The 20,394-nt window shown below is 39.2% G+C and overlaps 1 protein-coding gene across 3 annotated transcripts in view; it reads left to right on the plus strand.

The window, feature by feature from the left end:
* Nucleotides 1–20,394, plus strand: part of RNF217 (ring finger protein 217) — a gene marked incomplete at its 5' end in the record, with an annotated part of 121,360 nt that overhangs the window by 88,246 nt on the left and 12,720 nt on the right. For all 3 annotated transcript variants that reach the window (XM_079781268.1, XM_079781267.1, XM_079781266.1), the window contains 2 exons: nucleotides 3,760–3,924; nucleotides 17,084–17,285. In XM_079781268.1, coding sequence (XP_079637394.1) covers nucleotides 3,760–3,924; nucleotides 17,084–17,285 — 367 coding nt within the window. The remainder of the gene's footprint in view (nucleotides 1–3,759; nucleotides 3,925–17,083; nucleotides 17,286–20,394) is intronic.

Below are 20,394 nucleotides of genomic sequence, written 5' to 3' on the forward strand. Positions count from 1 at the left end.
CCGCTGCCACCCAGGCAGGCCTCGCGGAGAATCGGACCCTGCCCTTTCTTGTCCCCTCGTCCCCTGATCTGCACTGTGGTCACTGAGCTCGCCTCCGTCTTTGCCTCCACAGCAAAGGCAAAGGGTATGTGTATCGCCATTTCACTCCTCCAACTGAGGAACAAAATAGATCCAGAGACACAGACGCATGGAGCAGACTGACGAATCTCAGCGGGAAAGGGCTGGGGGAAGAGATTAACCAAAGAACTGACATGCATGACCCATGGACACAGACAATAATAGTGTGGTGAAGGCGGCGAGGGGTGGAGGGTGAGGAAGGAGGGAATGGGACCTCTGTTATACTTGCAACGATAAAAAGAAATTTTAAAAAATAGAGTCTGGCTTGGCGAGTCTCTATTCATCAGTGAGCTGCCTGCTGCACAAGGCGCATACCAGCCCCCTGGAAGGCGGCTTGCCAGCCCCTGGATACGTGTTTTTGGCTTAGGGGTCTCATTCCTGCTGTCAATCCATTGTGTCCGGGGAGACGGGGTTACATGGTACGGAGCAGTGCTTCTGGAATGGCAGCGTGTCTTTGAGTCATCTGGGGACCTTGTGAAATTGCAGCTCGGATTCAGCAGGTCTCGGTGTGACATGAAGTCTTTGTTTGCAACAAGCTCCCAGGTGCTGCTCCTCTGGCCACAGGGAGAGTAGCGAGGTTAGAGCATGGTGACCCCCGGTGACTGCAGTTACTCAGGGCAGGCTCTCTGTGGGAGGTCTGTGCTTGTGAGAGGGCACTGCGTGTGGAGGAATAGGTATCAGTAAATGAATGGAGGAGGATGCAGCACTGATGTCTCTGTGTGAGTTAGGTAAGGCTGCTTCCGAATAGGGTCAAGGCCAGAACGAATAAGGCATCTTCAGACCAAAAGGACAATATTTAGAGCATTGAGGTACAGTCTGAAGAACAAGGCTGTTGGGGGTGGCTGTTAGTCCTTTTATTGTTCAATCCAAAGCAAAGCAAAGCAATAGTTACTTTCATGTTTTCAGTGAGAGGCAGGATTCATCTTTACTTGAGAGCTTGGTGCAGAACTCCTTCCACAGTTGGCTGCCAAGTCTGTGTTGATAGCGGGGCTTGGCAGCGGGATCCGCAGTTGGACTTGGTTGTTCAGTATGGGAAAGGGATAGGAGTCCCTCGTATCGACACCAACTGGCAGATGCCTTATTATTCTGGTCCCTTAGGAGAATCACACATTCCTCATGGTCTTCATTAGAGAGCCATAGAAGTGATTGCTCAGCACGTGGCCCCCGAAACCCTTGAACCATGGTAATGCCTAACATTCATAGAATGAATCCCAGTTTCAAAGCGTCGTTACCTTCATCCTTCTGTTCATTTCATAAAGATAACCTAAGACTGACTGATTAAAACCCAGAGAGTGATGTGACGGTGCTAGAGTCCAGTTACTGAGAATTATGAATAATGTCTACGAGAAGGGAACTGAATTAAGTATTTAGACCCTTCTGACATAATGGCAGCTACGTGAGGAAAAGCAGAGTCTTCTGACAGCTTCCTCATTCCACTCATTACATTTGAAAATTACATTCATTTAGGCCCCAAGTAATATCTAGATCTTTTCTTCACAGTGACATCGGGGGGGCGGGGGATGATCACTTTGTATTCTTTTATTATCTGGCGTTCACATGCTTTCACTTTGTCTTCTTTAAATATGACATATTTTCACTTTAATGATCAGTAAAAAGCAAAAAATGGTTATTTTAAGTGACTGGCTAATAAAGTCCTTTTTTAAAAATAAAAGCCAAGGATTATCTTAATTTTTATGTGAGTAAAATCTTGAAATAGATTTTTAAAGTTCACCTTATGTTGGTAATCATGTAAAATTCTGACTTACTGGATAGTTTAGTTACATGACCTTCTTTGACTTCTATAATTTGGTTTTCAATCATCTAAGAAAGAATGCAGTTGAGTATGAGGAAGACTTTTGGCACAGTGAGAGAAAGCTGGCTTTGGAGCCAGGCAGACTTCTTGTTTCAATTTCTTTTTAACACACACTTGCGATGTTACTCTGGGCAAGTTATTTAATCTCTGTAAGCCTTAGTTTCCTCTGTAAACTTGTGTCCATACCTACTTTGCAGAATTATTTTGTTGATGAAACTAAGTAATGCATGTGATGCAGCCGTATAAACATTACCATGTAACAACAAATAAACACGAAGACTTAAAAAATGTAGACAAAATATGATTTTGTTTTTAAATAAATTAAAAGCAAAAGTACTTTTGTTACTTCATATTTGCATGGGAATAGCATTGTCTATTCTTGACATAAGTGAAAACAGCAGTGCTGTGAGTTATGATTATAATTGCCACTCAATTAATGTATATATTGGAATCAACATTGTCAAAAAAAAAAAGTAGTTTTCCAAAAAGTAAGTAGTGACTTTGTATTGTTTACCAAAAGAAATTCTAACTGATTTTCAAACTGTAGTCAGTAAATTCACTCATGTGAAGTAATTAATATGCAGAAATTCAGAGAAGAATCGTCAGTAATCAGTGTTGTTCAGAGTCAGATATTTTATTCACTATAATCAAACACGTCAGAAAGTCAACAACTGCCCATGATGTTGTTATTTTTCTTGCTTTGTTTTTTTAAAATAAATTTAAGTTTATTGAACAGATATTTCTTTCTTTCTTTTTTGTATGTTAATCCTCACCCGAGTATATTTTTCTATTGATTTTTAGAGAGTGGAAGGGAAGGGGAGAGACAGAGATAGAGTAACATTGATATGAGAGAGAGACACATCTATTGGTTGCCTCCCGCATGCTCCTTGACCAGGGCCAGGGATTGAGCCTGCAACCTAGGTATGTGCCGTTGCCCGGAATCAAACCTGGAACCCTTCATTCCGAAGGCCGGCACTATCCACTGAGCCACACCAGCTAGGGCATGCCCATGTCTTCTGAGAGTGAGGACCAGAAATATTGTGTAAGAATTAGGTACTCCACTGTCATTCAAAATAAAGGAAGTCAGGTAAAGTCTTCCATGTCACATGGAGGACATATGTTTTCAATGAACAGACACACACACTCTCACATACGCCGCCACACAGTGAAAATACAATGACATCTTTCTGATGATTTCCCAGCTAACAGGCCACAGAACCACCAAGACTGATACATTTCTAATAGGATCCTTTGTATTATTCTTATAATTAGCCTCCCTTAGATTGATAGCAAAAAAAGGAGCTATCCATTATCTCTGGCGGTGCTTCATAGCAAATGCTGGTATAGCAAATGCAGTATGTTTGCCAGTGTGTTTTTCACTTGATGAAGCATCTGGGGCGTTTTGATTTTTATAAAAGTGAATGAAGCCATTGATAAAAAGAGCAATGGAAATGCTTGGTAACTTGGTTCAAGAGAAAGTGAATTTAAAGGCCGCCTCCTGAGTGTGTGGCTGTGGATCGGGTTGTATTCTATTTCCATCTGGGAGATTTTCTTAAGACCAAATTGATTTCCAGAATGTGCCCAGTGTTTAATTCCAGTGTCGCCTACAAACAGCTGAATCATCCATGCCAAAGCACTGCTTTCCTCCTTCAATAACAGAACAGGCATAGCGCATTGTAGTTGACGTCTTGGAGAGGGGGAGATACTTTAAAGCCGGATAAATGATAACCGTTTAGCTAATTTCCCCAAGCATCACCATTCCTGTCCTTTGGACTCTTTCGGCATTTCTCTATGAGTGCTTAACCTTAACCCTACGTTTCTTTACACAGATCCAGTGCCCCACTTGCCAATTCGTCTGGTGTTTTAAGTGCCACTCTCCTTGGCATGAAGGTGTTAACTGCAAGGAGTACAAAAAAGGAGACAAACTGTTGCGCCACTGGGCCAGCGAGATTGAGCATGGCCAGCGGAACGCCCAGAAGTGTCCAAAGTGCAAGGTGAGCTCACCTGTCGCTGGGAAGGACAGATACGTGTGCACCTACCTGTCATTGAGTAATATTACTACAACATGGAAGTGAATTGTAGGTATAGCTTTATTATTGCAGGTGAGGAGGAGAATATGTGCTCTTTCATTGTAGAAGAGCAATTATGTCACATAACTAAATTGAAAATTTTGTATATGAGCAATGTATATGCTTTTTTGCATGACATTTCAAAATTTAGGGTGGTCAGATATAAATAATTGTCTTTAAACTTCCAAATTCCTCTTTTCCACTTACAAACGGAGATGTGTGTTCAGGGGAAAGCTAGTATGAAAATGGTATACGTGTATTGTTTCCAGTTTGCCACATGTATTATAATAACTTCTCCACTAGGCAGGCTCTGAATCCTTTGCTTGTTTTTCCCTCTGCCACTTGCTCGTCACTTGAGGATTACAGTAAACTGATCATTTGCCTCTTGTAAATCTAAAAATGCTAAAATCAGGACTTAGCAATTCTCTGAATTCCGTTTTTCATCTTTCTCTTGATAATCATGCAAGTAAGCAGGCGTGAGCAGGTATCTGAGCTTCGACCTTGATGTTGAAAGAGTGTCCAAAGAGAAAGCAGCAAGTCAGTTCAGCCAGAAGACTCTGGATTTGATGATGGCAGGATAGGAATTGTTGAAATTTGAAGTGTTGTGTGTTTTTTAAAGTTCGCATTAGAAAATTATATGTGTGTATATGTATTTGTGTAATCTGACATACGGGGTTTCCACCTTTTGCCAAATTTGTTTTTTAAAATCATGTCTAAATTGGGCTTCATTTCCTGCTAAGAACAATTTTGCAATTTCTTTCCCAGAAATTTAGCAACAGATAAATAAAATTTGACGTTTCAGACAAATGTTTAAATTAATCATTGTGAATTCAACTTGAAGCAATAAAAGTATCTGAGGCTGGCTAATGAGCATGAATCACTATGCCAAATGCACATACTAGTTTATACATGTAGTAAGTAAAAATATTGCCTGGAATAACATGTCAGATTCTTAGTCATTTGGAAGAAATTTTGGAAATATTTTAGGTGACCTGGCTCTCTGAAAAGTGGGGTGTAAAGATGTTTGTGCTAAAACTTCCTTGTTTTCCCTGTGGATGGCCATTTCATCTGCAGCTATCCTTTCGATTTTAGGGCTTCTTCCGATCCGGCTGCTCAGTGCATTTTATTCTTCGTCCATTGATGGACAATGGAAAAATAAGGCCTTGCCCCCTCTGCTGTCTTTTCTGTTTATTGAAAGCTACTTCTCAGTTTCAGACTAAATGAAGGCCAGTAGGAATTTAGATGTGCTGTTAAGTCATTCTACTTAACATTTTGTACATAAATATACTTTATATCTCTCTGGCAAGCTATGGAAACAATTACCTGTTAGCCTGGCTGTAAGACTGTATGCTGAATGAGCAACACTGCAGCATTATGCAGTGGGAAATCCTGAATGAATTGAGGTAGTACATAGAAACATACCTTTGTTACTGTAATCCCTCATCTAACATTGAAAGGACTCTGATGTATACTAGAAAGAAAAGGCAGCCAACTGTAATGACTTTACTGAGTGCATTGGAAACTTCCCGCAGTTTGAACAAAGATGCACAGTTAAGGGGAAGCATTCGTGCTGGTTCCCTTGTGAGGCAGTGGCTGAAAGGCCGGGGCTTTAGAGGGAATTACCTTTGAAATAGCTGAAAGGAGAGGAGCCAGTGAAGGTGGAATCAGTTTAGGTGACCACCTTGTAGCAGAGAATCTACTGTCTGGTGAGATTCAAGTTCCACGACATTTATTTCAGTGTAAGTCATATTTTATTGCCTGTTTTGAATACTGTAAATGGTTTCAGTTTTCTTTTAGGCATATGACTTTGGGAACAATATCAGGACTCCCATGTTTTTTGTATTGTGGTAAAAAAAAACAAAGAAACATAAAATTTAGCATCTTAACCAATTTTATGTGCAAATGGTGTGTGTTTTTTTAATTTATGTTTTGTTTGAAAGCTTGAAATACTTAAACTATTCTGAAGTATATACTCATTACGATTCTTTAAACTGAAGTAATCTATTTTATTGTTTTTGTTTTCAGAAAGTGGTAACCACATATAATTTTATTGTTCAACACATATGTTTTAAAGTCTTGTTTCTTTAAAACAAATTTTTAACTAAATATTTATTTTAATTTATTATAAATGTGTAGCAAAACCCCAGCTAGATATTCCTAAAGGCCTAAAAATTTTAGATTTCAGAAGAATTAAAAATCTTGGTATTACTGTCCAATATAATACTAAACTTTATTAAAGATTACAGTTCTGAAGCCTTTGAGAATGTGCGGTGGGGGAGGGGGGACTTTGTAAGAATGGTTAATAACCCAATCTTCTGGTTTAATATTAGTTAATTAGTGTTACTTGTCGTAACCAGATTTGGACTGTGATCCATATCATGTTTTTCCTTTATGAAGTTTTAAATTGTTAAAACCCCATTTTTCCCAATGCCAGATTTCTGCCCTCTTGAGTATATTTTTTTTAACAAATGTACTTCCAAAAGAGTAGCCATATCTTCTGGCCCTTTAACTGATAATTTGACGTAAGCCAGTTTAAAGTAAACAGGAAGTTAAGAAACAATTATATAAAGAAGGCAGTATATAAAGGAAGCATTGTCTCTTCAAAAATTTATTTCTCAAGTAAATATTGCAACATATTACCATTATTAAAAGTAGGGTAGTGAATCCATGTATATCTATGACATTGTTATCTCTAATTTTTAAAATGTTTGAAATAGTTCATGATTAGAAATAAATAAAATGTAACAGTGGAACAGAAAGCTGTACATTCCAGCTCTGGGGCTGTTTAAACATCTCTACTTGTCTACACAACCTCTAAGGATTTGGCTGTTATTTTTTTTTTTTTCCTTCCTCGGGTAAAAGTTAAATGTTGCTCAGAATATGGGCTTACTAAAGCAAAGTTGGTTTAATATTTCTCAAAATGGTTAGCTTTCTTTTAATTTAGAAAATTAAAGGACAATCCCTAAAACATTCCTTTCCCAATGAGATATTTTTATACAAAGGTAAGAGGAATATTTATACAAACATTTATGTATCGTGGTACAAATATAGTCACAGAACTAGATCGCATGCAGCTAACCACCTTAATTTTCCTCTTATCTAAATAATCCACATCTCAAATTAGGACATTTTTTAAAACAGTGAATAGAGATAATTAATTAGGAAATTATACATGTTGATAGGCTAATATATAAGTAATGTGATTTATGAATTAATGAGCAATTAAGTCATTTATTTTATTTCAGTGTCAACATACATATTCCCTATTTCTAGGTGACAGGATAGTCACTTTTTAAAATTATTTTTTAAATTCTTTATTGTTAAAAGTTTTACATATGTCTCCTTTTTCCCCTATTGACCTCACCCCACATGCTTCCACCCCCCAGTACATGCCCCCATCCCCTATTGTCTGTGTCCATTGATCATACTCATGTGATTTATTTTTTTTAAAGAAATGCCTAAATATGAATAGGGAGTGCTGAATTCTGATATGCCATTTTTATTTTATTCATGAAAATGCCTTTGTATAATGCTCTGTGTTCCTTTTTGTTCTTACCACAGTAACAATAATTATCTATAATAATAAAAGGGTAATATGCTAATTAGACCGGATGTCCTTCTGGACGTTCTTCCTTCCGGACAAAGCCGCAGCGGGCAGGGGCCCCCAGCCACAGTGGGCGGGGGCGGGGGCCAGGGCCAAGGCTCTTGTATGAATTTCGTGCATTGGGCCTCTAGTATTTATAATAATACTATCTGACATATACTGATAGTTGCTACATGTTAGTCTCCATTGTAGTTTTATACTTATGTGTCCCTTCAAATCCTTAACCCTGAGATACCTAAGTTCCAGTGTGCCATGTAGATTTCAATTATTTAGTACCTTTTGGTGAAACTCTTAAGATTTTTCACAGTAATTTAGTATATAAGTTATATTTGTTGTCTCATTTTATTCTCAAAAAAAAGTTATGAGGAAAGGGTAATTACCCATTTCAAGATGTAGAAACAGTTTCAGAGAGGTTATGTAACTGAAAAAGCAGTCAGGGGAAAGTGAATTATATTCATTCATAATTTATTGTGATTTTGGAATTAAGGAAATTTACTTGTCATGCTATTTCCCTTTAGATATTTTATTCTCTTGATCCTGTAATAGATTGCTTTGGGCAAGAACATATTTTCAGAGACAATGATTAATTTGCCCCTGTTCACATAAAATTAGCACAAAAGCCATATCTGTGGGCCCTTATATCTGAGCTATGATTGCTGAAGGACTTGGACTGTTAATGTTGGATCTTACAGTCCTGCAGTTCTCTGGTATCACACAAGCCACTACAAAATCACATTCAGGGAGGGACCCATGACTGCCTTCAAATAGTGCCCATTCAGAAAATAAAATAGCTTCTCCTTCAGTACTGATTATCTGTTGTAATTCTCCAGATTGCTTGAAATCATTACTTTCGGAGCAGTGTTATCACTGCTATTATTTTCTTGTACCAACGTCTAGACCTTAGTTATGAGAAAAGTCTGATTATTTGATGGCAAATACTTTCTAGGATCTAAACGGTATTGCATCCAATGCCCCATCTTTATCACAAATAATTTTAATATTTGTTCACTATCCTGAGATTGAATTTATAATAGGATATCTCATTCATCTTGGGGAATCCAGGGAGAGGTGGGTTGTTAAGGATTATTGGATGGATTTTGGCCTGATGGATGCTATCCAGGAGTGAAACTATTACAATCGGAGGTACAAGGACACAGAGCCAGGAAATGTATGCTGTGAACAAAGAGCCACACGCACTTTGTGGTTCCCTTAGCGTAAGGTTCACAGAAGGAAGTGGTGAGAGGTGGGGCTATAGAAACAAACAGAAGCCTGGGCTTTGCATGCAATATTAAGAAACTTGTATTTCATACTCCAGATGAAAAGTTGTAAGGAGGGGAATGGTGGTATCAGATGTATATGTCATGTTGGCTGTTGTTGATTATATATGAAGATAGTTGTAGACATGTAGGAGGAAATGATGACAGTATGAGCTAAGCTAGTGGTCAAACAGCTGGAGAAGAGGAGAAGTAGATAAGTATCGTAGGCCTAAAACTGCCTGGCCTTGATGATTAGTTGGATGTGGGAAGTAAAAAGAGTGTACCTACCAGATATCTGGCTTGGGTGTCTAAGTGGATGGATATACCATAACCTGAGATAAAATGTGGAGATGGACCTAGTTTTATTTTGTTGTTGTTGGACCAAGGGGCCATGGAATGATGGTGAATTTGCTTTTTCTTATTTGACTTTGAAATGGCTTTAAGGCATATAGGTATATATTACCAGCTAACAGGTGCTTCATGAGTCTGCAGCTCAGGAGTCAGTCCACAGTGGAAGTTAAGAAATGAAATCTAGTTGAAGGAAGTTGAAACCATTTGGGTATTGAAGAGATTACCTAAAGAGTATGTGCAAAGTGGTGAGCCCTGGGTGGAATTAAGGATAGGTGAAGAAATAGGAGCCTCAGAGAGATATGGAGGAGCACCTGGAATAAGGGTGGCACTGAAGCAAGAGGATATAAAAGGTCAGAAGGAGATCGTGGTCAAGCGATTAAATGACACTGAGAGATACAATTAGGTAAGAATCCAAAAATTGGATTTGGCGAATAGAAGGTCATGGATAATACTCATTTGTTCTTTAAAGATATTATTGAGAACATGCTATGTGACAGGACCTGTGCAAGTTTCTGTAATCTATACTAATAAAAGGGCATTATGCTAATTAGACCAGGTGACTGGACATCTTCTGGACGTCTGACTTCCTTCCGGACAGTTAGGGGGCAATCAGGCCAGCAGGGGTGGCAGTTTAGGGGGCGACCAGGCTGGCAGGAGGGCAGTTGGGGGCAGCCAGTCCAGCAGGGGGGCAGTTGAGGGTCAGCCAGGCTGGCAGGGGAGCAGTTGGGGGGGTGACCAGGCAGGCAGGCGAGCAGTTAGGAGCCAGTGGTCCCGAATTGTGAGAGGGATGTCCGACTGCCGGTATTGGGCCTAAGCCGGCAGTCAGACATCCCCCAAAGGATCCCTGATTGGAGAGGTTGCAGGCCGGGCTGAGGGACCCCTTCCCCCCTTCCCCTGCACGATTTTCATGCACTGGGGCTCTAGTAAAGCAATAAATAAGATGAACATGATCTGAGTCCTTTTAGATCTCATCAACTGAGGGAGTAGAGGGTTTGGATGGAAGGATACAGGTAAAGAGTTTTTTGTTTTGTTTTGTTTTGTTTTTTTAATATATTTTATTGATTTTTTTAAAGAGAGGAAGAGAGAGGGATAGAGAGTTAGAAACATCGATGAGAGAGAAACATCGATCAGCTGCCTCTTGCACACCCCCTACTGGGGATGTGCCCGCAACCAAGGTACATGCCCTTGACCGGAATCTAACCTGGGACCCTTGAGTCCGCAGGCCGAAGCTCTATCCACTGAGCCAAACCGGTTTCGGCAAGGTAAAGAGTTTTAAGATATAGAGTAAGAATTGCTCCGACAGGGCTAGTGCAGGTTGCTTCTCATTTCATGGATACAGTGTCATGAATATCTGTGCTGGGGATGCTCTCCCTACCTCCGAGTCCTCTTAACTGGTAAACTGCTACTTGACCTTTATTTTTCAGATCAAATGTCACTTCCCTAAAGAAGCCTCTCTGACCCTTAGACCACATCCAGCTCCACCTATCAAGTACTCTCTCCACAACTTGTTCTTTTCCTTCATAGCGTCTGTCATAGCTTACGAGTGTATATTTATTTGTACACTTGAGTGATGTCTTTCTACACTGTAGACTATAAGCTCTTGCAGGGCAGGACCATATCAGATTTTACCAATGGACAAATAGTTAATTGTCGAATGCATGAATGAGTGAATGTTTCCTGGAGAAAAAATAGTTGATCTGGATGTATCAGTAGCACGGGATTTGTAGCCAGCTGAGGAGATGAGTAAGAAAAGCAGCGAGCCCTAGCCAGTTTGGCTCAGTGGATAGAGCGTCAGCCCGTGGACTCAGGGATCCTGAGTTTCCTTCTGGTCAAGGACACGTACCTTGGTTGCAGGTTCCCCAGCCCTGGTCGGGATGCATGCAGGAGGCAGCCAATCAATGTGTCTCTCTCACATCGATGTTTCTCTCTGTCTCTCGTTCTCCCTTCCACTCTCTAAAAATTAATGGAAAAATACCCTTGGGTGAGGATTAACAAAAAGGAAAAAGTAAAAGAAAAGCAGTGAATATAGAGTATTCTTTTAAGAAGCTTGATAAAAATGGAAGAGTGAAGGTAATTATTGGCTAGAAGTTCACGTGGAATTAGAGGAAGGATTTATTAGGATGTGGCAATACCTGGACTGTTGGCAGGCTAAGCAGGGTACAGTTGCAGAGGGGAAGGGGTCAAAGTGAATGTGAAGGAGGGGAAAACTGGCGTCTGAAGGTTTCTGAGAGCATGAGGCATCAGCTCCAGGGAAGAAGGAAGAAAATTAGGGGCTAATTTTTAGTACAGCCCTACCCTGGAGAATAAGAATTGGACAGCGCTCTACACTCTTCTTCAAAAATTCCTGTCGTAAATCACAAGACTTAACTTGGGATGTATATGAAATTTCCTGTAACAAAGAAAACAAGTACATTGAAGCACAAGTACATTGAGGAGGGCAGGTACTAAAAATATGTTGTTGTTTTGAAAAGCAAAAATCAAAATACTTTTGGTGCATTGTTTTAAAATCAAGCTGTTATTACCTAGGAAACCGTAAGCATATTTCCAATTACATACCTGTTTTTCAGGGATCATCTGGACCTATTATGCCCAAACACTGATGGCCTTGCCGTTGCCTTTCTGCCACAGCAGTACATAATGCCATTTTAGGTTGCCAGACAATAATGAGAATTACATTATAGAAGCATATGTGTTTTTTTATGAATAATCCCTTATTTACAGGTGGTACTATGTACTATGAATAGCATAGGCTCAAAAATGGTCCGTTTTGTTATTTCTGTCTACTACATTATGAACTTAATAGCAAAAACTCTTATTAAAGAAATATCGGGCATATTCTGAACATTCATCTCATGACTTGTAAGCATAAAGGGGTATATCACAGCATTTAGTGTTTAAATATTCAACTCCTTTAAGTATCAGCCATCCTTATTTGTTATAGATGGAGAAAAACCCTGTGAGTAATATCAAACCAAGTGACCTTTGTGGCTTATGAGTAGTCAGTTCAAGCTAATAGATTAGGAATATCTGGTCTGTCCTACTCTGTTTCAGTCTCTTAAGTAAAAACAAAATTTTGATTCTAAATTATAGCCACTGGGCGATTTATTTGTATTTTTTTAGCACGCTAAGTTGATGAATGTTTTGAAACTATAATAAAACATTTTTGTTGATAAAATAATTTATGTAAATGTAATTTAAGCCTGCATTTTAAGGCTCTATGTTTTAAAAATAAAGATGGCATTGTCAAAATGTGCTCTTGAATGAAATATATAGGGAACTCATTTAGCATATGAAATATATTATCCCCTGGGTGTTAGGAGACCAAAATTACAACTTGCTTAACAAATGTGAAAAGTAATACCCCCTGTTGCACAGTAACTTACATTGTATCCATTTGTTTTTCTGTTAGTATCAAGTTATAATATATTTTCATATAATCAAAGTATATTCACAGTAATATTAAAGGAAGTAGTACTATGTATTTAACAGTTGGTAAATTAATGACATTATTTTCTCATGATTAAATCATTGCTTTATGTGTGTGAAGTGATCAAATTAATCTATAGAACCATATAATCCTGCAATGTACAAGGTTTCTATAGAGTATTATCAGAGCTTGGAATTTTATCACCTCCTGTACAGAAATATTGGACCAAAAATAATTTAGTTGCCTGCTGTGCTCAGAATATTATTTTAGAAATACGGAAAGACTGTTCAGAGAGACTATAAATTGCTGTCTTTGTGATTTTAATGAAAAAGTAAATTTGCCTCATAAAGATTTTAGAAGTCAATGAAACAATATTACACACAGATATAATGTGACAAGTGGTAGGTGAAATTTTGAGGAAAATGAACTGTCGGTGACAAGTTGCACTTACTAGGACAACCTTCCTGTCAGAAAAAGTTTTGATACTGTTTTAAAAGAAGAAATGAGTTGGTGCCCCGCCCCCCCCCCAAAAAAAAAAGCTAAAACAAGCAGAAAGACTCAGATTTGCCTTGTGCAGGAGACTGGAAACATGTAAGTCTGACTAATGCAAAGGTTATTCTGTCATTTAACAAAGATATGATTGACCTCTGATTTTATCTTTAAGTTTATAATAAGAGGCTGCTTAGCATGATAAAGACACAGACATGAATCAAAACCCGTTCTCTATTCACTCTAGCAGCTTACTTTTCTGAGCTCCAGTTATGAGTAAGAATGCCAGTCTCATGGTACGGTTATGAGGCTTAAAGGTGCTAATCTGTTTACAATGCTTGGCACATGATGCGCTCTAAACAAATATTAGTCCTCTTCTCTTTGCTAGTCAAATACAACACTGCGCTTTGTGATCGGGAAAAGTTAAGCTTTATTGTCTCCATTTCAAGATCAAATACAGCCTACAATGAAAAAGTTGAGTGTATGACGAAGTCACCTTTATTTTGGCTGCTCAGCAGTTCTCTTTAAACATGCTCAGGTGGTTTAAAGAAGGATCAGAAATGGTGCCAAGGTCCAGCAGGACCTTTGGCCTACATTCTTCCTGCACACCAACCACTGTGCTAGTGGATATGGGCACAGGAATCGTTCTTCAGAATCGTTCCCAGAAACAGGCACCACAGAGGGAAATGCTAGGCTGGGGGTGAGTTTACCTGGAAGCTAAAGAGCTTAGGCTTCAGAGACCCTCACCTGCCAAGTCCCTTCTTAGGCATGTATCTCATTTGTGTTTGTAATTTACGTTCTTCTCCTTAAAGAGGGCCCTCAAATCAAATAACCTTCAGGCCCCATAAAACCTGCATCTGCTCTAACTAGACTGTCAGGTAAAATAAAAAAGTCGATACAATTTTTTGTAATGTATTTTTATTGGATTCAGAGAAGAAGGGAGGGAGAGAGAGAGAGAGAGAGATAGTAACATCAATGATGAGAGGGAATCATTGATTGGCTGCCTCCTGCACGCCGCCTATAGGGGATCCAGCCCACAACCTGGGCATGTGCCCTTGGCCGGAATAGAAACCGGGACCCTTCAGCCCGCAAGCCAACGCTCTGTCCACTGAGCCAAACCGGCCAGGGCTCGATACAATTTTAAAGGGATGGATTGGCCAATAGCAGAAAAAGTAAGTTTTGCCTACATTGACCAAATAATGAGTTGTTAGTAACCTTTGACCACAGATGCTCTTTGCCCTTAACCACAGCTAGCCCTCCCCGATCTAGGAAGGTGTTGTCTCGTTCAGCATCCGCCCAAGAATGACCCATGTCAAGAAGTGAGGAAGGGACCACCTGGCAATCAGGAGGTGTGCTGTTACATTGCCCACGTTTCTCGCATTTTTCTGTGCATAAAGGGGAACCCATATTATATTGTTCTGACTCAGTATGTGTCCAACAATGGGTTAAGCACTGTACAGGCATTATCACATGTGAAGTAATATTGAAACTGAGGCTTGGGAGAGGTCAAGTAACTTTTTTTTCCCCCCATTGATCTCAGAGAGGAAGGGAGAGGGAGTGAAAGATAGAAACATAATGATGGGAATCACTAATTGGCTGCCTCCTGCATGCTCCCTATTGGGGGTTGAGCTTACCACTCGGGCATATGCCCTGACCCAGAATTGGACTGTGACCTTCGATTCATAGGTCGACTCTCAACTACTGAGCCATGCTGGCCGGGCTCGAGTAACTTTTTTATGCAGCTAGTGGAGCCAGAATTTAAACAGAGGGCTTCTTCAAATCAAAACCCAGGCTCTTTCAACCTCCCTAAGTGGCCCAGGGTTACCTGCTGAGAATCAGCCACTGGGAGAGAATGGACATTTAACCTACAATCCACCTAATGATTTTGAATACCTCGCATCCTGTCAGAAACTTAGTGCACTTTTCTTCCTTCGTCCCTTCCCGGGTCTTGTATTTGTGCCTGTAATGTGCTGCCCTGTGCTTAGTTATTATCTCTTCAAAATTGTCACTATCCCTAGAAGCTTTCCAGATGGGTGTGCAGGTAGATAGGTAGATAAATAGGCAGATAGATAGATAGATAGATAGATAGATAGATAGATAGATAGATAGATAGATAGACAGACAGACTCAAGAAACTTTCACCATTACTATGATTGGTATCTTTGGTTATTTTAAAAGCAGCCTCAGAAGTCCTTTTAAAATTCATACTGTTTCTTTAAATCAAAGTTTAAAATTTCAGTTATTTAATCACTAAACTGAAACCCTGCATGTGATTTTGAATTAGCAACTTCAAAAATTTTATTTGCAAAATCTGTAAAACAAGGTTAGATTTGAAATGGGTAATTTTCGTTATCTGTCAACCTTTTAATTACTCCTTTTACAAAAAAAGATCTCTTATTCCTGGGTGACTTTATCCCATTTCCATAACCATTGTCCAGTTTTTGAAAAACATAATTGTAACTGCTACAGAAGCTTAGGGAACTACACTGTGTATTGCGGAAGGAGAACATTATTTTATAATGAAATATGTGAAGTCGTGGACTGTGGCCAAAGCTTAACCAAAAAGAGTCAAGCAACCACAGGAGGTTTTGACTCACATGATTAATTGTGACGTTCTCAATTACATTAAAATATTCACTGAACACTAGTCCCAAAGCAAAGTCATGGGTTGAAACGCTCAATAGTCAAAGTGGTATTGGAGACATTTTAAATAAATTTCCTAAATAAAGATATAATGATTAAAAATATATGTATGATAAGAATAAGTGAGATGTAGCTTGAATGTAGTAAGTGCCTACTCTGTAGTGAAATGGGAAGGCTGCTTTTAGTTGGTCCTGTTTCAATCACATGAGAGTGGGACTGTTACCAAACCTTTTTTATGAAATACTAAGTTCTCTTTCATGAATGCTCACCTGAGAAACTAAGTGTGCACATCCTGGAATGAAAGATGGCTCCAATTTATGAGTGTCCGTGAGGATTCTCTCTGTGTCAAGTATCCAATTATATCTCAAAGAGTAAAATCAGTGCTTGAGACAGTGACTGCCGCATTGGGTATGCGGTGGACTATGCAAGAATAAAAGCCTTGTTGCATGAAGGGTGAAGTTGTGTTTCATGTAACTTGACTGCAACCATTGAGGAAGGTGCTTGGTTGCACAAATAGAATTCTGCAAACAGTTCTATACACATATTTGCAAGTGATATTACAGTTGGAAACTAAAATGGTATTGTGAATACACTTCTAGCTCCTATCATTTCCTTCCACACAAAGAGCTTTCTGCTCCTTGATGTTTATTCTGAAAAAGTTTTACATAATACGGGCTTTTAAGGAGTACTCTTTATCTCCTCTTATTCCCCCAGTCACCTTGTTGAACACAGCTTACACAACATCCACTTTCCCAGCATTTTAAAATGCCTCCTGACCATTGAGTTGGGTGTATGTCTAGAAAGACATGTGAGCTTTCTTTGGGATGTGTTAGTTTAAACATTAGTCATAACCAGCAAACGGCATATGAGTACCTGAAATGTTACTGAGCTTTGCACACATGAAGTGTTTGACACAAAGACGATCCTGGAGAACATGATTGCAAGCAAATTGAAAGGCTCAGGACTGCCGAAACCGGTTTGGCTCAGTGGATAGAGCGTTGGCCTGCTGATTCAAGGGTCCCAGGTTCGATTCCGATCAAGGGCATGTACCTTGGTTGCGGGCACATCCCCAGTAGGGGGTGTGCAAGAGGCAGCTGATCGATGTTTCTAACTCTCTATCCCTCTCTCTTCCTCTCTGTAAAAAATCAATAAAATATATTTAAAAAAAGAAAAAAAAGAAAGGCTCAGGACTGCTATGTAAGAAAGGTTTATCTAGTGGCAAAGCTTGTAGATGTTGTTCCGTAACATTTGCCAGATTTACTTGTTGAAAGTTTTAATCGCCTTTCCTTCCCTTTCCCTCTTTTGCGGACACAGATCCACATCCAGAGAACTGAAGGGTGTGATCACATGACCTGTTCACAATGTAACACTAATTTTTGTTATCGATGTGGGGAGAGATACCGCCAGCTCCGTTTCTTTGGAGACCACACATCAAACCTCAGTATATTTGGATGCAAATATCGCTACCTCCCAGAGAGACCTCATCTAAGGAGATTCGTGCGAGGGTCGGTCTGTGGTAAGTATAGGACGTGACCTTGAGGAATCTCCCCTGGGGAAGTGAGCAGTGGTAGCAGAACTGAGAAATGGAATAGCCATGGTAATGCTGACCACTGCCAGCTATCCTAGTGGGTCTTTGCCCCAAAACAGGAGGGAGATAGTCTCTCTCCCTTCGAGTTTATAACTAAAAACTTAAGTTTGTTGGCAGGACCGTCTTATATGAGCCACCAGATTTTGTTCAAAATACAAATTATTAATTACTCTGCAGAAATGTAAAATTAATTTTAAATTTCTGTAACCTATTGTAAGGCGCCTATTGAGAGAAATGTCACATTTATTTTTATATTGACAATACCTAGCAGTGAGTCTTACACCTACCCTCTCTTCATTCATAGAAGAAATGCTATACAATAAAAAAACATCCATATGTTTCAGAGCCCTTAATGGAGTTCCATTGTATCCAAATAGTTGATAAGTCACTGTATATCTTTTCTATTGTATTAATAGCTAACAGTTAATGTACTTACTGAGTAGCAGATGCCCTCAGAGCATACAAACCCGTTTTTTCCTCCCTCTTAATCTTCAACAGCACACAATGTCATACACAAATATGCAAACATAAACACAGGTTTTTGCTCTGGCCTGGTTCCACCTTCCTGTGGGCAGTTCTTCAGACCTCATAGTTGTGTCAATAGCACTGCACTCCCCTGGAATGTACCCACTGTGGGATCTCTTCCTCTCGTTTCATCACAAAGAACCCCATTGTGCCTTTCTGTGGTAGTTTCCCATGTATATGCAACACTTGTTAACATCTTCCACATTGCCCGTGTTCTACCTCCTTTTGCCTCGTTACTTCATGAAACTGTTTTAGAGCTCTCTTTAGCCCTCCGTCACTGCTATTGTAAACCACTCCCCTCTCCAGAATCATATGATGGTTAATCAGACCAGAGCTGGTGCTGATGATACATTCCCATCAGGTAAAAGAGAGAACATGTATTTTAGAATTCACTTTAACTTATGGAGACCAGTGCCATCATTTTCTAAAAATGTTGTATAACCTATATAAAAATGTCCTTACGGAAATTCAAACATAATTTTCCATAGCCAACATAATTCAGTATAATCAACATTGGTTTTAATCATTTTCAAGTGTTTGATTTGCTTATAATGGTATATGATGTAATTATATAACCAATATTTATTTATTAGTTTAGTAGACTTGGGAGGGATATCCAGGGAATCTAACCCCTATTTATAATAGTAATACCATGAGAAAACTAATTGCAAATTAAGTTTTGAGCTGTAATCTATTTGTAAGTCTATGCATGCAGAGAACAACCTAAAAACACAAAATCCTAAATTTTTTGCATTGTTCTTTTCTTTCCTACGTCAGTGCCATTTAGTGGCACGATCGTTCTTTTCCTCCCATTCACTAGAATCCTCTTCTCAGGGCATTACAAGAGTCGAGTTATTTGGCAGCCTGTAGAATGCACAGCCCATAGACATTGTCAGCAGGGAAATAATTCCTCTGTTCCTCCTTTTCTGTTTTTATTTTAAAATGTTACGGTCAGCTTTCTGTAAATGATTTTCTTTTGGGCCTAATTTCTGTTCTGAGTGTGTGTGTGCATGTGTCAGAACAAACCTGCAAAGTAGGAGCAGCTGGCCTTAGGATAAGCTCTCCCTCCCACACAGATCTTCCACCTCCAGCGCAGCTGCCTCTAACTCCTGAGGACCAAACTCCCCGTGGAGTGGTTCCCACTTCTCCCATCTGCACAAAAGGCAGGACAAGGGGCTACTCTGTCACAGGGCTTACCTTTGCTGCCATATAGGAGGGAAGAAGGATTGATCCTAGGGAAGTCCTCCCGCCCGCTGTTCTAATGTGATGTAACCCAGTTTGCTCCCTTGGTTTGGGACCACCGCCTCCAGATGTTCTTGGACAGAGGCACAGAGGGGCTGCTCTTCTCTCACAGCTGGAGGGTGGGAACCATGGTCTACAATGTGTATGGCCACAGGCCCAGTTACAGATCAGAGGTTCTAGAGAACAATGGGGACCAGAGATTTGAGGACGATTAGCCGCCTCTGACAGGGGAGCATCTCCCTGGTAGAGAGTAAGCAGAGTATTCAATGAATGTTTGGGGAATAAAAGTGAGGGAAAATGCTTCATTCTCATATTGTTCCATACAAATATACAAAGCATCAAATTAAAGCATATAATGGCAAAGACAATACAGATCTTTAATTGATTTCTAGATTACAAATAATTTACATGAACAAAAACAATGGCACCCCCTCAAATAATATTTTTTTAAAAGGACAAAGAAGCCTGGAATTAGAATCAAAGACATAGAAATAGCCAATAAACGTGTTTTAAAATATTCAGTGTTATTAGTAGGCAGAGACATGTAATTTAAAATGAAATATGTTTTTTGGACTTGTGATTAGCAAATATTTTGTCAAATTAATACTCAGTGCTGGACTTTCCTACTCTACTGAATGAATTAGAAATTTTGTGCATTTCTTTTGCAAAGAAATTTGATAGTAATGTGAAGGACATTTTAAAATGTATCTAGATAGTCAACAATGGTATTTGCAAGTATAATTTAAAATAGCAAGTATAATTTAAAATAGCAAGTATAATTTAAAATAGCAATGAAGGGGAATAATAAAGAATAAATAAGATATGATAAATGGTTATGAAAAAGCATTATTTTAACTATTGAGAATGGTATTTTAAAAGAATTGTTAGTGATCTGGGAATAAAAGGGTGTATGCTTAATCTCTCAAGACAGTTTCAAAAGTAGACTTAAACATGCATTAAACATTGATTGCATGATTGGAATAAGTTTATTACTTCCCAGAGAGAAAATGCACGTATCTGAGTCTTGGAGTTCTGTAATGTTTGGGAGGAAATCAGTGCTGTTAACTTTGTAGTCATGTTTCATTGCTATTATAAAAATATACTAATAATTATTTTAAAAGGATACATGAATGAACATACTGAGCTACATGCACAGAAGAGAAACAGATTCTTTTCAAATATGCAAGCCAAGCCCAGCCAGTGTTGCTCAGTGGTTGAGTGTTGACCCATGCACCAAGAGGTCACTCGTTCGATTCCGGGTCAGGGCGCA

This window comes from Cnephaeus nilssonii (assembly GCF_951640355.1).
Source record: "Cnephaeus nilssonii genome assembly, chromosome: 9".
In the NCBI taxonomy this organism is placed as follows: domain Eukaryota; kingdom Metazoa; phylum Chordata; class Mammalia; order Chiroptera; family Vespertilionidae; genus Cnephaeus; species Cnephaeus nilssonii.